This window comes from Mus caroli, unplaced genomic scaffold, assembly GCF_978045245.1.
Source record: "Mus caroli unplaced genomic scaffold, Mus_caroli_1 scaffold_15, whole genome shotgun sequence".
NCBI lineage: Eukaryota > Metazoa > Chordata > Mammalia > Rodentia > Muridae > Mus > Mus caroli.
In genome coordinates this window covers 61715542-61731698 of record NW_028227270.1, presented here as the reverse complement: position 1 = coordinate 61731698, position 16157 = coordinate 61715542, and the positions used below count along the sequence as shown (strand labels likewise).

At 46.9% G+C, this 16157-nt stretch overlaps 1 protein-coding gene across 1 annotated transcript in view; it reads right to left on the bottom strand.

Moving 5' to 3' along the window:
• Slc28a3 (solute carrier family 28 member 3) overlaps positions 1-4729 on the bottom strand; it is a 53898-nt gene extending 49169 nt beyond the window's left edge. The window contains exon 1 of the mRNA XM_021180813.2: positions 4545-4729. Coding sequence (XP_021036472.1) covers positions 4545-4655 — 111 coding nt within the window. The 5' untranslated portion in view covers positions 4656-4729. The remainder of the gene's footprint in view (positions 1-4544) is intronic.
• Positions 4730-16157: the final 11428 nt, after the last annotated feature.

The window sequence follows — 16157 nt, the reverse complement described above, 5'->3', positions numbered from 1 at the left end:
TTTAGCAAACAGCAGACCCTTAAACAAACAAACAAACAAACAAAAAACCTTTCTTTACCCAAATAAGTAAATAGCTGGAGAGGAAGGTGAGAGGGAACAGGTTGACATGTTGTAGAGGCCGGCGTGGTCTACAAATTGAGGTCTAGAAGGACAGCCAGGGCTACAGAGCGAAACCCCTACCTCGGAAAAACAAAGAAACAAGCAAACCAAACCCAAACCAAACAAACAACAAAAACAAGTCACTATCCTGCCCTGCATTTTATGGAAAGGCCTCTCCAGCCAAGCTTGTCCTGAGCTTTGAGAACCCAACCCCCTGAGGAGCCTGCATGTGACCCCTTATGGTGATGCCCTTTCTCCCCAGTCTCTGGGATTCCACCCAACCGTGAACTCATCTATACCTGCCTTTCAGCAGCCCTCATCCCTGACAGGACTTCTGTGACCTCTCCAGTGTGATCTCTGCTGAGCAGGCTTTCTAAACCTGCCTGGCTGGGTCCCCAGCCCATGCACTGAGTCACTCAGCCCGTGCTCTGTGTGCAGACTGGAGGTGAATTACCGGACTCTGGTCCTGCTCCAAGCCTTGCCTAAGTGGGTCCCACCCAACATTTTGTTTGTGTTTTGGCATTGTCTGTGGTGCTGGGCATGGAACTCTGTCCCTTGTGTGGGGCAGGCAAGCCTTCAACCATTGAACCGTAGGGCTGTCCATGTAGCCCAGGCTGGCCTCAAACTCAATGATTCTCCTGCCTCAGCCTCTGAGTGTGGGGACTGTGGACAGGTACAGCCATACCTAGCTCAGCTGACTTCAGAGCAATCATAGGATCTGAGGGTCACCTGTGTAGGACAGAGGACATCTAGCTAGAGTCCCTTTTCTTCTACCATGGATGGAACTCAGTCACCGTCACCAGGCTTGGCAGGAGCCATCTTTTCTGCTAAGCCATCTCTCTAGCCCCTCGACTGCACTTTCTGCTGTTAGGGTTAGATCTTTCAATTCACAAAGGGAGGCTGTCTACACTAGCAACTGGCATTTGTACTTGCTCATCACACCTCACTTGAGTGAGTCCAGAGCCTGGTCTATACTGTGTAGGTCTGTGGAAAGAGGATTTTTGCACCACAACAAAATTGTCTAACAAACAACAACAACAAAACCCCACAACAACATAAAAAACTGGCCAGTATGCTGTGTTGATTGATAATTGTGGAATTGTGTTGGTCCACACTTACTAGACTGGCTGAACTTACAAAGTCATCTGAAAACTGATGAAGCTGGACAGAAAAAACAAGACCTCACACCCTTCCGATGGGTCTAAATTAGCATGAACATGTAGGAAGCCAGTTTGGCATTATTAGTGGACGTTGAAAGTATCTGGACTTGGTGGTGTGCTTGCTCTGCATGCATGAAGTCCTATCATTGACCCCACATCGTTTAATTCAAGCATGGTGACCTCCACACCCCTCATCCCAGCATCTTCAAGTAAATGGAGAGTCCAAAGCTAGCCTGGGCTACAGGAGACCATGCCTCAAAACAAAACAAAACACCAGGGCAGCAACCACAAACAGCACAGCTATGTCTCAATGCCCCAGAGACTCCACTGCTATGCCCAACCTAGAGTAAGCTGTTTCTGGTGTTCCAGGAGGGTGTATGAGTGTGCCCAATTCTACATGAGTTTTAGAAACTCCAAGAAAATCCCCAACCTGATAATACCACATCCATTCACATTAATATGTACGGGACAGAAACCTTATGTTGAAGCAACTTCGGGGAACTGAAGAGTCACCCATAACATCACAGCTAAATCTTAGGACTGCCATGGAGGCTGGCACGAAGACTTCATCTTCATTCTGCCTAATTCTATTCATTTGAAGAAAGGCGAAGGATGCATTTTGTGCTTCTGGCTGTAAGGTTTAAAAGCAGCACAGATGCTGTATGGTATTCATAACTGGAGGTTAAGGATAACCGCAAGCAGGACAGGGTTAACCTGTGATCAGCTCTGTGGGCCAGCGAGGACTGTGGTGTCTTGTCCTTCCCGCTTCTCTGCTTTGTGGCTTCGGTTGATGCTGTGGTTGTCTCCCGTTCCCGATCACACATGACTCTGCTCAGCGTTCTTGGTGGGTCACTCTCTCTGCTTCCTTCTCCCAGTCCTCTCTATCTTCCTCATTCTTTAAGCCTCGCTGGTGTAATTACACTTGATGGAGACACTTGGAATCCCAACCAACTGGCTTCAAGAGGAACTCACTCCTTACCTTGTGACAGCCTTTCTCTTGGATGTCCTTGCTAGACAAGAGGAGTGTCTTCCAAGCTGACATCCTGGATTAGAAAACTCCACTTTCTGTAGCCAAGGTTACTGCACCTCAAGAGCACGTACGTATGTCCTACACACTTCTTTATGGAGTGGGAGATTCACACAGTGGATTTTCTCAACAGCCCTGACATAGGGAGCATTCTGATCCTATCTAACAGAGGAAAACCAGAAGTTCCAAGGGACCGTCTCTTACACCCTGTCCCCACCCTGGAGCAAGTAGCTCATTCCCTATCTCCACACACACTCATCCTTCAACAAGGTCATGAGAAGCACCTGTGATAACCTGGCAATGCAGACGTCCTCTTAAGCACATTAGCTCATATGGACCACATTGTGGGGGATACCACTCTCCTCCTCACCCTGCACGCCCGCCCCACCCCCAGTGCAGGCATGTCACTCTCTCTTATACCCCTAAGCCTCTGGAGCCTACTGCCTCTCTTGCTCCACTGACCCCTCCTCTGCTCAGTAGGCAGCCCCACCTGAAGTCTCACGACACCACGGTACCCTCATGGCTCCCCAGTGGGTTCAGCTCCAACTCCACACTGATTGTCGTTTTCTGTTGTATCTTCCTGTGGATTACTGCCCTGCTCTGTTTTTTGAGGGCAGAAGCTATGGCTGTCTCCTTGAACTGATCCCCCTTCCCTCTTAGTGTGGGCCATCATAGTAAGGGGGGCACCTAATGAGTCTGCCCAATAAATGCGAGTTTACAAAGCTCTGGTAAAACAAGCTTCGGAAAGAGTGGCTCGAACTCTGTTTGCCAGGATGGTGTCTGGGCAGTGGTAGAATGCTGGGCTTGGCTTACCAGCTAAGAACACCGAAACCTGGCTATGTCCTGCTGGGATAGAGCAACAGGGTTTAAATAAATGGAATCCCGACTGCACATTCTGTCTGTGCGGCCAGCTGCTGGTGACAAAGATCTCCTCAGATCCTCTTTCCCCCTAAATCACTTCCACTTTGACTGTTCACTTTGTCTCCTACACCAACCCTGGCTCTCTTCTGAATGGCAGCTCTCAAGTCTGAGGTGCTCCTTCCCTACCTCATGCTTATGAGGGGAATCAGGCTACGCCAGATTCCAAGTAAGCCAGTGTCACATTAGAATGTGTTGAGCTGAAGACATTGAACCAAAAGCAGCCTCCACCCTTCTGGTCTTCCTAATGAAGCCCACAGATTTCCCTTCCATCCTGCACTCAGGGAAGAGGGGTCAGCAGACACGGTTCCGAGACAAGTCTGCACAAATAAACCTGGAGACAATGCCCCCTGACTTCCACTAACTCTCCAAACATTTCTAATCATTTTGCATTAATTTATTGGGACCCTAAAGCCCCAGCCTCTTGTCTTTTCTGCTTGGCTCTCCACACTACACATAAACGGTACTGTGCACACTACACATAAACAGTACTGCATATATGCCCTGGAGTTGACTCGTGTGGACACGCTGCCTCTTTATTTCTGAGACACAGATGCATGTGAAATTTAAAACGCTGGTAGAGATTACACGCTCCCCCACCCCCTTCCCATCAACTTGTCTTTTATCAGTTTAATTTCCTTATACCTATAAACTATGGGTTGGGCACCGTTGTGACTAAAGGCCAGGAGTCGGGGAGGAGACCAGGCTTATGCAGGCACTTTTGCCCGCCACTTGTGTTATTATTTAAAAATTATGTTCTGCCCATTAAGTGCCCAGGAAACCCAAGGGTAACTGAGCCTTCCCTGTCTTTTCAAAGCTCTAGTGTTGCATGTCAAATAAGGAGCAACTCAAATCCAGGTTCCTGGCAGGCGGGGTATTACAGCTCAGGGACCGGCCTCCCTCACGGGCCACCTGTGGCACCCAGCCCCGATACTGGGTGTATTAATCACTAGGCAGTGTGGCTGAGGACATGCTTTGCATAAGTAGGCCATCCTGGCTCCATTCCACCTGGGCTGAGGTGCCTGTTCTCCCCTGCCTAGGTCTCGGAGAAGGAACCTGAGCATAAATCCTGAAACTTGTGAGTCCAGGGGCAAGAAAGGGAGAGGAAGGCAGCTTGTTTCTGGAGTGAGGAGGGCAGTCCAGATCAAGACTAGACTTTGAAAGAGACTTTTCAGGTTTACCAACCCAGACGAGTCCAAGTTGGAAAAAAAAAAGGGCTTAAAGCGTACCCATAAAAGAATTAACATTCTTGCTGCACCGCAGGGAGCCCACGGCTCTGCTAGGCTCTCGTTACTACTCTCATAACAGCGGGTTATTTGGTCCCCTTTAGCCCTGCTCACCTGAAAGGCTTCATTGCTCCGGCCCAGGTCGCTGGGGGCTGTTGGCCTCAGCTCCAGGCTCATCTTGCTCTCACTGGGCTCCGAATTCTTTCCCGGGTCTGCCCTGGACATCCTCTGCCCAGAGACAGAGAGAGAGAGCACCACCTCTGCTATGTCAGAGGGCCACCTGCTGCTACCTCAGTTAGGAAACCTTTCCAATAACCTTTTAAATGACTTGGGCTGGAACCTGGTTGAGGTGGAGCAGGAGGGGCGGGCAGAAGGGCGGGGTGAGGCCTCTTTTTGAGCACGCCCACCCCCTTCCTCTTTCCAGGGATGCTCAGCATAGATTTCTCATCACAAACGGGAACCCGCCGTTTTCTCTGTAGTCCTTTGCAAAATCGCCTACTTCCTGTGGACGGCGTCGGGGGCTAGGCAGGTGTTGCTGCATCTACGCCAGGCATGTGGAAGATACAGTATGCATGACTTCGTATTCCGCCTGGGGAAACTTGAGATACGGGGAAAGACAATAAAAGGATGAGAATCAGGTGCAGGTCTGGCCTGCAGAGCCTTTCACTGCCGCCCCCCCCCCTTTACCCCGAGGATCTCCAAACCTCAAGAACAGAATTGCGCGTGGAAGGAGACTGTTCACTCCCTATGTATACTTCTTAAAGGTATTTTAAATGAACCACACACTCACTGTATAGCTCCTTCTTCGTCTTGTTCTCCTCCTCCATCTTCTTCTTCTTCTTCTTCTTCTTCTTCTTCTTCTTCTTCTTCTTCTTCTTCTTCTTCTTCTTCTTCTTCTTCTTCTTCTTCTTCTTCTTCTTCTTCTTCTTCTTCTTCTCCTTCTTCATTATGGTCATGCAGCTTCTCATTAGTGAAGAACTAGAATGATAAAGTTTGATACTGGGAGACAGTAGACATAGAAGTAGGGGAACCCCTCTTCCTACAGGCCTTACCTGGGTGATGATTTTATCAATAGTTGCTAAAGTGACCGTTGTATTTTGCCGATTTCTTAATGAAGCTCGTGGCCTTTATTTTCCTACTAGACCCCGGATAACACTTACAGACTTATAGGAACCTATCATGTGGGTTCAAATAGGGTTTTCCCTGTTCCAAGTCATCAAACTACAACATACGAGCTTAATCCAACCCACTACCCATTTTTATATGGCTTAAGAGTGTGCTTTAGGTTATTGGATAAATTAAAAAGAATAAAGGGAAGAATACTTCATTTTTAAAAAAAACATTAAATTAATGTTTTCAGACCGTAATACAAAAGTGATGGGCTTTACCATGGCATCTTCATATGCATTTGTCCTAGTGTGTTCTGGTTGGTTCCCCTCCCCCACAGCCTCGTTGCCCTCCCACCTTCAGCTGATTCTCATTCTTCCTCCTCCAGTTAGCTTTCCCTTATACTTTCTATTACACACAGGGAAGGATATTTTCTGTCACATGAAAGTCACATGAAATTCTGATTTAAGGCTGGGTGTGGCAATGGCGCGCTCAGAGGCGGAGACAGGGCTGCAGCAAGCTTGAGACCAGCGTGGTTTAGGTGGTGAGTCTCAGCTAGGCAGGGCCAGTGATAAGACTCTGTCTTAGGGAAAAAAAATCAGGTTGGGAAGCAAGTCTGAAGACCCAAGTTTTGTGTTAAGAATGGTGGAAGGAGAGAATCAACCCCTGACCTTTGGCACTGTGGCACTAGGATACCCCACACACACACACATGTAATAATGAAGTCTTTTTAAAATGTCAAATTCTAGTGTAGGAAATGATTCGACTGTTATACAAGCTTGCCTGTTTGCTTATGCATTGCTTCTGGTTGCTTTACTGTAATTACAGAAACTTGACTGACAGCTCACATTCTTGCAGCTGCCAGTAAATGCTACCTACAGTCTTGGAGCTAGCAACAGACCCTGCTTCAATCCGCAGCCTGGGACAGAAACCATAACCCCGTGTGTTTTCTACCCATTGGCTAAAGACACAGTATGTGGTTATTTTTGAGCCTATCACCTGGGAACGGAGAGGACTCTACGGTCTGATTATAAGATATGGTGTGGAGTTGGGAGAGATGGCTCAGAGGTTAAGAGCACTGGCTGCTCTTTCAGAGGTCCTGAGTTCAATTCCCAGCAACCACAACCATATATAATGAGATCTGGTGTCCTCTTCTGGTGTGTAGTGTAGGCATATATGTAAGCAGAACACTGTATACATAGTAAATAAATAAATCTTTAAAGATATGGTATGCTAGATATGATGGGGTACACCTGAGAGAGAGTAGAGGATTGTGGGTTCAACCCAGACTCCATCTCACCTCTCCCCAACCCCACACAAAGATACACACAGTAATTACTCTTTCCCATTCTCCAACCTCACCATAAAAATTTGATACCTGAGGCAGCTGCACATATAACTTTGACCCTAAGATGCCCCAGATGGTCACATCCAGACTACAGGTTGATCTTATATGAAACCTGCAGCCTGTGGAGATAAAGCTCTCAGAACCAATGGGAGTCCAGCTTGTTATGGAACATCAGAGCTGACTGGAGTTATGGGTCTATCAGAAACGATGGTGGTCCCTTGCTATGAACTACATGTGGCTTATTGCTCTCAATCTGGAAACAAGCCATGCGATCAGAAAAAAGAGGTGAAAATTCTTTCCCCTTTCCCAGAACTGGATTTTTTATCGTCTAGAGTGATTTCAAGTCCTGATTTGTTAGAAGTAGCTGTGTCTCCCAACTCCTCTGGGCCGTTTTCTTCTTGGAGTCCCCAAATCTCATTTTTGTTTCTTTCTTACTTTGTTTTCAACACAGGGTTTCTCTGTGTAACCTTGGCTGTCCTGGAACTCACTATGTAGACCAACTGGCCTCCAACTCAGAGATCTGCCTGCCTCTGTATTGGGACTCAAGGTATACATACACTCCCCCTGCCCCCAGCAGCATCAGTCTCATTTTTAAACATTAAAAGCACCATGTAGCAACCAAAGCAATGGGTGTTTTACTCAGCTGGTAACTATACCCATTGCCTCCAATGGCTGAGTGTTCATTGTTCAGACCCCTGTGTATTCATTGAAATCAATGTTTGCACTCGCTGAAAGTACAAGAGCAAAACTAAGAAAGCACACACCTCCTCCTGCCCTGTGCATGCCATACTGGGCTGTTCTGTACAATGGCATTTTTTTTTTTGATTGTTTTCGAGACAGGGTTTTTCTCTATAACCCTGGATGTCCTGGAACTCAGTCTGTAGACCAGGCTGGCCTCGAACACAGAAATCTGCCTGCCTCCGCCTCCCAAGTGCTAGGATTAAAGGCGTGCGCCACCACTGCCCGGCATTTTGAAAGGGAGAAGACGTAAATTAAGGCTGCTGTGTGCGATGCATGTACAGTGATGCTGTCAGGTGCTACCCTGGAGCGCTCACTACCTCTGCCGCTCTCTGGAGAGACTGTTAGTTCATCACACATTATCGTCTGTGTGCTTGCAAGATAAAATAACATCACTACCAATACTGTCAATATTAAAATTAAAACAAAATGTACCAGGTGTGTTGGTATATACCTGGAATTCCCCACATTCAAGGGGTTGAGGTAGGAGGATGGTCAGTTCTGAAACCAAACTGGGAGGCACGGTAAAAATAAATAAATAAATAAATAAATAAATAAATAAATAAATAAATAAATAAATCCTACATGGTTTATAAATCACTAAACCCAAGAAAACAGTCGATCCACTTTAATCCTTAAGATCACCTAGAGTCCGGCGTGGTGGCACACGCCTTAAATCCCAGCACTCAGGAGGTAGAGGCAGGCGAATTTCTGAGTTCGAGGCCAGTCTGGTCTACAAAGTGAGTTCCAGGACAGCCAGAGCTACACAGAGAAACCCTGTCTTGAAAAACCAAAACCAAAACCAAAAAATAAATCACCTAGAAGCAGAGAAGTTGGAGGGGAGTGGGAGGGAATGTGTCAGTATATGTGGTCCCTCCCTTCAGCCTCTGACCAAACAAATAACAAAACCAAATGAATAAGGAAATGTATCTTCAACACTGGGGAGTCCCCAGCCTTGCTTGAGAGCACATGGAGGCAGTTGCCGGATCCTTTTCCTTGTTTGTGCTGTCACCAGGAGCCAGGATGGCTGTAGAGGCCGCCTACGCCTTTGGCCCTGCACCGAGGCCTGTCTGCGTGGCTTATTTGGCTGTCTGGTCGCTTCAGTTAAGAGTTCTAAGAAGGACAATTTTGGAGGCACGGAAGGGAGGAATATGACGCACGTCAGCACACCGGATGCCATTAGGCGTTTGTGTTCTTCCCACGTCAAAGCTCAGGATACATCTTTTTTCCTCCAACCTAAGAAGACAAAGTGAGTTTCCCAAGGCCAACAAATCGCAAAGCCAAAAGGTGGGCTCACGTCTCTGACCTCTACTTAAGCTCCACAAAGCAGTAATGCCTATGGGATGCACGAAAGAGTTAACGTCCCACGCTCTCCATTGTAGGAAGCAAGCTACACACAGGGTGAAGAATGAACAAAGGTAAATAAAAAAACAAAAAACGTTTGGCCTGCCAGAGAGTAAGAGTCTAACTTATGTATACACTCGAGATGCTTGGTCAAAGCTCGGGTGTCAGCTGGCTTCCAGAAATGAGCGCTCGGAGCTGTGAGCTACCGAGCGCAGAGGGCAGAGATCGCTGCCCTGAGTTACTTGCTGTATCTGCAGTGCTTTGCAGAGTTCTAGAAACGGGTAGGCTCTATGGTAAAGGGTAAAGAACTTACTCGTTGATCAAAGGTGAATGGAGGACGGAACTCGGAGCTCTGGGGACTGAGGAGGAAGGTTCAATGGTGGGGGTCCCTTTGTCCTGCCTTCCTTACGGTCTAATCTCCCTTTCTTGTTCTTTGAGACAGAGTCTCACTATGTAGCACTGACTAGCTTGGCATTTGTTATATAACCTAAAGTCGCCACAAACTCCCGACAATCCTCCTGCCTCAAGCTCCTGAGTTCTGGGCTTATCGGTATGCACTACCATGTCCAGCTAGTAGAATCCAGTCATTATTCTGTTTGATTTTTTTTTTTTCCCTTTTTGTGTTTTTGAGACAAGGTCTTGATATGTACCTCTGGCTGACTTGGAACTTTCTATGTTGGACCAGGTTGGCCCCGGCGCCACAGATACCCCACGGAGCTCCACCTGCTTCTGCCTCCCGGGGGCTGAGATCAGAGGCCTGTCCCAGAGCACTTTCTCATCATGTACTGCACTAGTTTGACATCTACTGCTGCAAACACTGCCCTGCCCTACCCTGAAGCCTTTACCTCCCTTGTGTCCTAAGGACTAGGTGTGAGTTTCAGAAAGAATGATAAGGGAGCAAGCTTGTACCAGCCAGTTCTCCCTAGGGGCCTGAGGGGGAAGTAGCTGAAGAACCTATAGTGCAAAATACCTTGTGTGTGTGTGTGTGTGTGTGTGTGTGTGTGTGTGTGTGTGTATGTATAGACAGTCACTCTCATGGTCATGCTGACATGAACTGTACCTGGCTTTTTGCTAGGGAGGCACCTTGCAGAGAGCAATGGGTCTAACCTGCTTACCACACAGGCTTTCCCTTTGTGTTAAACCACTGAAGGCAAGCTCATTCCCAATAGCCCCTAGCCATTGTTAGTTGTAAAATGAGCAGTACAGTTACACTGTCTTCTGTGTCTGTGATTAAGTCAGGGTGGGGTTGCTCCCTATTCTTAGCACCATGATATTCGTCCACACACAAAGGACTGCAGGCTAACCTGCCAGTGGCGGCCTTTCTGCTGAGTCCCTGATGAGGTATGGACTGCTTCCCACCTTGGATGTGTCTAGAAGAATGGTAACATTGCACCTAGGCAAATAAGGTTGTCAGAGGTAGGAGAGAACAAACAGGGACTTGTCCTGACTTCCCTTAGCCTCAACAGTAAACCTCTGGGTCAATAAAGACCTTCCTGGAAACCCATTCTGAGAAAGCTGTGCCGAGATAGTTTTTCCTCTTAATAGTATTATCGATTGGCTGTAACATTCAGAGGATGGCTTACTCTGTGAGTGGGCAGCAGACCCACCTTAGTTCACACTTGTGTTGGATAGAATTCTCTCTATCTGTAAAAATCGCTGTTAGCAATAGTGCCGGTCCCATTCCTCTGGAGCAATGGATTGGTATGACAATTGTGTGTAATTTAAAGCTCCATGGACCCAGGTCAAAGGACGTGCATGCTTGTGTGTGCGTGTGTGCATTTGTGTGTGTGTGTAGGTATCTATATGTGTGTACGTGCAAGTCCTGTGTTTCTGTGCATGTGCAAGTACACACACCTGTATGATGTGTGAGTGTGGCAGCCAGGAGTTGATGTCATGTTGGTAGCATTCTCAATCTCTTTCCACCTTACTTTTATAAATATTTTTATATTTATTTTATGTATATGAGCACACTGTACTGTACAGATGGTTGTGAACCTTCATGTGGTTGCTGGGAACTGAATTTAGGACCTCTGATCGCTCCGGCTCAAAGATCTATTTATTATTATATGTAAGTACACTGTAGCTGTCTTCAGACACACCAGAAGAGAGTGTCAGACCTCTTTATGGATGGTTGTGAGCCAACATGTGGTTGCTGGGATTTGAACTCAGAACCTTTGGAAGAGCAGTCTTAACTGCTGAGCCATCTCTCTAGCCCTCCACCTTACTTTTAGAGTCACAAAAGCTGGAGTTTGCCACTTTGGCTAGGATGGCTAGCTAGCAAGCCCCAGGAACCCTCCTGCTTTTGTTTCCCCAACTTTGCAATTACAGGCATGTACTACCATGCCTGGCTTTTTGTCTTGGTGCTGGGGAGCTGAACTCATACTCGTGTGGAAAGCACCTCATCAACTTAGCTGTTTCCCTAGCCCCACCCCCACCCCCAAGGTGTTTTATTTTTAGTGTTGTTATTTCGGACAGGGCATCTCTATGCTTCTGAAGTTAGAGTGGAAGTAGCTTAGGCTGCCCTCAAACCCTCTGCAATGTTCCTGTGTCATCATCTTGAATATTGGATCACACGCATACAGGGTCACACTTGGCTCACAAACCGAGCTTTAAATACATTAGGCTTGGTCTGTAGAGTCGCCGTCCTGACATTCCGTTGGGAGAAACATCCTGTTCCTTCTCAGAGTTTTTACATGGTTGGCTGTTCTGAGGGGGGAAATCATCTTTGGAAAAAGTAAATATTCAAATACGACAAATGGTTTTGTCGACTATTTTATAATTATCATAGCAAGAATTCTGAGCGGGTGCTAACACTCATGGCTGGAATTTTATGACAGGAGCATATCCAGAGATGCTGAGAACCTTGTCCTAAGTGACACGCTTGTTCCTAATCGAAGTAAGGGGAGCAGACATTTTATGAGGAAACCCAGAAGATACCACTGGAATCAAATATCACTCAAAAGAGGACCAAGGAAGATGCTGCTCCTTCAGACAGGACATGCTGAGGACATAGCATATCCTCTTCCAACAGGACACCCTGAGTGTCATCACAGAGAGAGACTGAGCCCAGTTGAGGGACATCTGCCCGGACTTATGTCCCTCCTGTGTAAGATCATTAAAGACAAAGAAGGCAGATGGACACTTCCAGCTCAGAGGACAGTAACCAGATATGATACATAGATGTAATGTCCCCTCCTTGGGGGGGGGGGTCCTAGAGCAAAGAAAATACCTGTTAGACAACGTGGAACTGGTGAGGTGGCTCAGAGTTCCTTCGCATGCTGTGACTGGAACCTGAAGCAGAAACTCTGTCTCCAGGCCTTCCAGGCACCACCCTTTCCTGAGGCTCTAGCTTGCAGGGACATTCCTGGGGCTGTTCAGTCTCCAGGGCACTGTGAGCCCCGCTCTGAACCTCGAGTGTCAAATACCTAGACATGTGCTGCGTTTACTTCTGCTTCTCTGAAGAACTCTGATGTCGGCTTAAACAATCTCATTTTACAGAAGAGAAAACAGGAACCTGAGTGATTTGGGGTTTGTTGCTCTAAATAAGGGGAAAAGAAAAAAAAAAACCAAAAAACCCTAGATTCTAACTGTGAAAGCCATGTGCTCTCTAAGAGCCTGCACAGTTTCTCAAAAGGTGAGGTAAGCTGGGAGCACTGATACTTCCAGCCCTGTGGAGGAGGCAGGTGGATTTCTGTGAGTTCAAGGCCATACTGGTCTACAGAAGGAGTTACCCATCAGCCTGACTCTGTCTCAAAAACAAACAAAATGCAAATGGACAGGGCATAGGCTCACAATTATGATCTCACACCTGGGGAGCATCTATAATGAGTTCAAGGCATCCGGGGTTATTTAGAGAGGTTTTTGCCTCAAAACAAAAGAAAACACCCAAACCCAAACCCAAACCCAAACCCAAACCCAAACCCAAACCCAACCAACCAAAAACCCCAGGGGGACTATAGTGTAAGGACAGCTGACCAAATCTGAATTTTGGATTTTGTTAATGTAACTATGTTAAACACCCTGACCTTGAGAGTCGTACTTGTTTAGATGGTCTTAAGACATACAAACTGGAGTGTTTGTAAATAATCAATAAGAATTTATTCATCAAAACAGCAGCCATAGCAACCCCTGGAGTCAAGGTTAGCTCATGAGTGTCTTTCAAAGCAGTCATTCTAGAACACTTCCAATCAGTCACTCAACAAACCTTATAGCAAGTAAGAGAAATGGTTATATTTCCCAGCTTCCTCTAGTGACCATGGTGGTTGGTGTCTCTGCTTTCTGTGGTGAGTGGCTTGGGGTGGCACTTAGTTCTCACTTCCCTGCTTTCTGTGACAGAGAGACTCAGGGTCACACGTGGCTCCCACCTCTTCATCTGTTTTCTTTTCCTTGCTGGCAAATCTTCCAGGCCCTTAGGCCTCTGCTCTGGCCTCCAGTTTCACTTGAATTTGCACCAGCCCTTGGAAGACTATCCTAACGTCTACCACCTCACCTCTGGACAAGGACACGTGGGCACCACACGTTCTCCCAAGTCAGGTACAGAGCCTGGCATAGAAGCAGCTCAGGGATGAAAGATCTCTGAGCAACTAGTGCTTGCCTCCTAAATATCCCTACTCTCAGGGCCTGCACCAGGCTCTTTGTGCCATAAACAAGAGGCTTTGTTTGTTTTGTTTTGTTTCTCTTTTTTAAAAGTTGCCTGCCATAGTTTCTAAAGGATGTAAGTGATCTCTGGGGAAGAACTGTCATTATAATGTATTGAAACGTGTCAGAGCTTTGGACATTCAGAAGTTCATAAGAAGAATGGTCATTATAATGTACTAAAACACATCAGAACTGCAGACATTCAGAAGTTCGTAAGAATGCTTACAAAAATCTCTGTAACTCCACTTAAGTAGTTAATTGTTACACTAATAAACACTTGAAATAAACATTTTGTTTGGTTTTGGAATATGTGTGTGTGTGTGTATGTATGTATGTATATGATCATGTATGTGTGTATATGATCGTGTGTGTGTGTGTGTGTGTGTGAGTATACCAAGTTGGCCACAACTTGCAGTCTCCTTTCTGATTCTGTGTCCTGACTCCTGGGATCACAGGCATGCTCCACCATGTTCTTAGAAGACAAAAAGAAAAACAACGCTAGAAAAAAAACCTAGCAGGGAAAATCGAGCATTTGTAAGGTCAATAGACCTTACAAATGCTCCCATCTGTAAGAAGTTAAACGTTATGTAGCAAAGCGGGGATGGCGGAATTTATGAAGCATGGCTTGGAGGCCCCTTTAGCCAGGGTTAGCAGTTGGTGTCGAGCCCAAGGTTGGGTGGTTGGTGGGGTACTGTCAGAGTCATCGTCAGCATCCTGGCACTGGGGACAGTGACACATCAGGACATAGATGTCAGATAGTCACAATACGGAGGGGGTCATTCACTTCAAGTGGGATCATCAGATGCAGTGAGCTCTGGTTTGGAACCATGCAAGGTCCACACTGTCACCTCTGCTTCTGTGTGTTTGCTTCTTTATAAGGACTCCTAAGATCAAAGCTGTCTCTGGACATTTGTACCTCTAATCTCAGCTTTTAGGGAGAGGGTGGGGACAGAAGAATCAAGGGTTCAAGCCCAGTCCCGGCTGGCTACCTGGGGAGTCTGAGGACAGCCAGAGACTGCTTTGTTTGGCTTCTCAGACGTGTAGGTTGGGATCTTGAGTCATTCTGTAACGTGTTGGAGTCTTTGGAGTCATGGGTCTAATGAGACTCCTACTTGAAGCATTGCTAGAGTAGAACCTGGTATTTGCAACCCAGTCAGCTATTGTTGCAAATGTTGATTATTTCCAGAATAATCATATGACTTTGTGAAAGTCATAATATGCTGTACTGGCTGGCTTTGTGTGTCAATTTGATACAAGCTAGATTCATCACAGAGAAAGGAGCCTCCCTTGAGGAAATGCCTCCATGAGATCCAGGTGTAAGGTATTTTCTCAATTAGTGATCAATGGGGGAGGGCCCATTGTGGGTGGTGCCATCCCTGGGCTGGTAGTCCTGCCTTCTATAAGAAAGCAAGCTGAGCCAGCCAGGGGAAGCAAGCCAGTAAGCAGCATTCCTCCATGACCTCTGCATCAGCTCCTGCCTCCAGATACCTGCCCTGTGTGAGTTCCTTCCTTTGGTGATGAACAGCAACGTGGAAATGTGGAAGTGTGAGCTGAATAAACTCTTTCCTCCTCAACTTGCTTCTTGGTCATGGTGTTTCATTGCAGCAATAGAAACCCTGACTAAAACTTAAGTGTGTATATTGTTGTGGTCATGCAAAGATAAAGAACTATTAAGATATGTTTTGGTGGGGTGTGGGGAAAGGGATGTCTTGGCAGGCCCATGCCAAGGCATCCCTTCCCCCTGAGGGATCAGTCACATGACGGCATAATGTGGAATAGAGTTTATTTAGGGCATGAGGAGGGGAGTTAAGAGGGTAGTAGAGACAGAGAAGCGGAAAATAGGAGAGAGTAGAGAAGTAGAGGCTGACCATGACCATGTGGAGAGAGGGAGAGCAAGGGGCAAGAGAAGCAGGAGAGTAAGAGAGAGAGGAGGGGCCAAGCAGCCCCTTTTATAGTGGGCCAGGCCTACATCGCTGTTGCAGGTAACTGTGGGGAGGAGCATACATGGCTGCTGTCAGGTAACTGTGAGGATGGAGTCCAGACAGAATACCAACATGGATAGATAGCATTGTCTCTTCCTCAGCCCATGTTGGCCCAGGTCACAGGATTTTAGGTTTCTAGCAGGTACCAGGATTTATACTCTAGGCTCTCTGGACAGAAAGCCATCTGCAGGACTTGTGTAAACCACCTAAGGGACTAGAAGACAGGTGTTCAGAGGTGGACAGCACCTGAAAGGTGTGACACATGGGAAGAAAGGGGATACAGGCATGCACACATCTGCACACACCTGCACACATGCACCTGTACACAGGGTCAGGAAGGTTCCCAGAGTGCCTGTGCTCCCGGCATCTGGAAATCCTATATAAGGAAACTTGGTTGCCCTCCTGAGAAGGGAGTAAAAGAAAGGCTGTGTCTATTTGCTTGGTTGATCTTCCAGTCTCCCTTGCTAGACTGTGGGCTGCATGTAGGTAGGGCTCCTTAATTCACTAAACTCTGAGCCTCTGCAATCATCATGGTGCACAGTAGGTATTTGAAGATGATCAGGGTCTCCT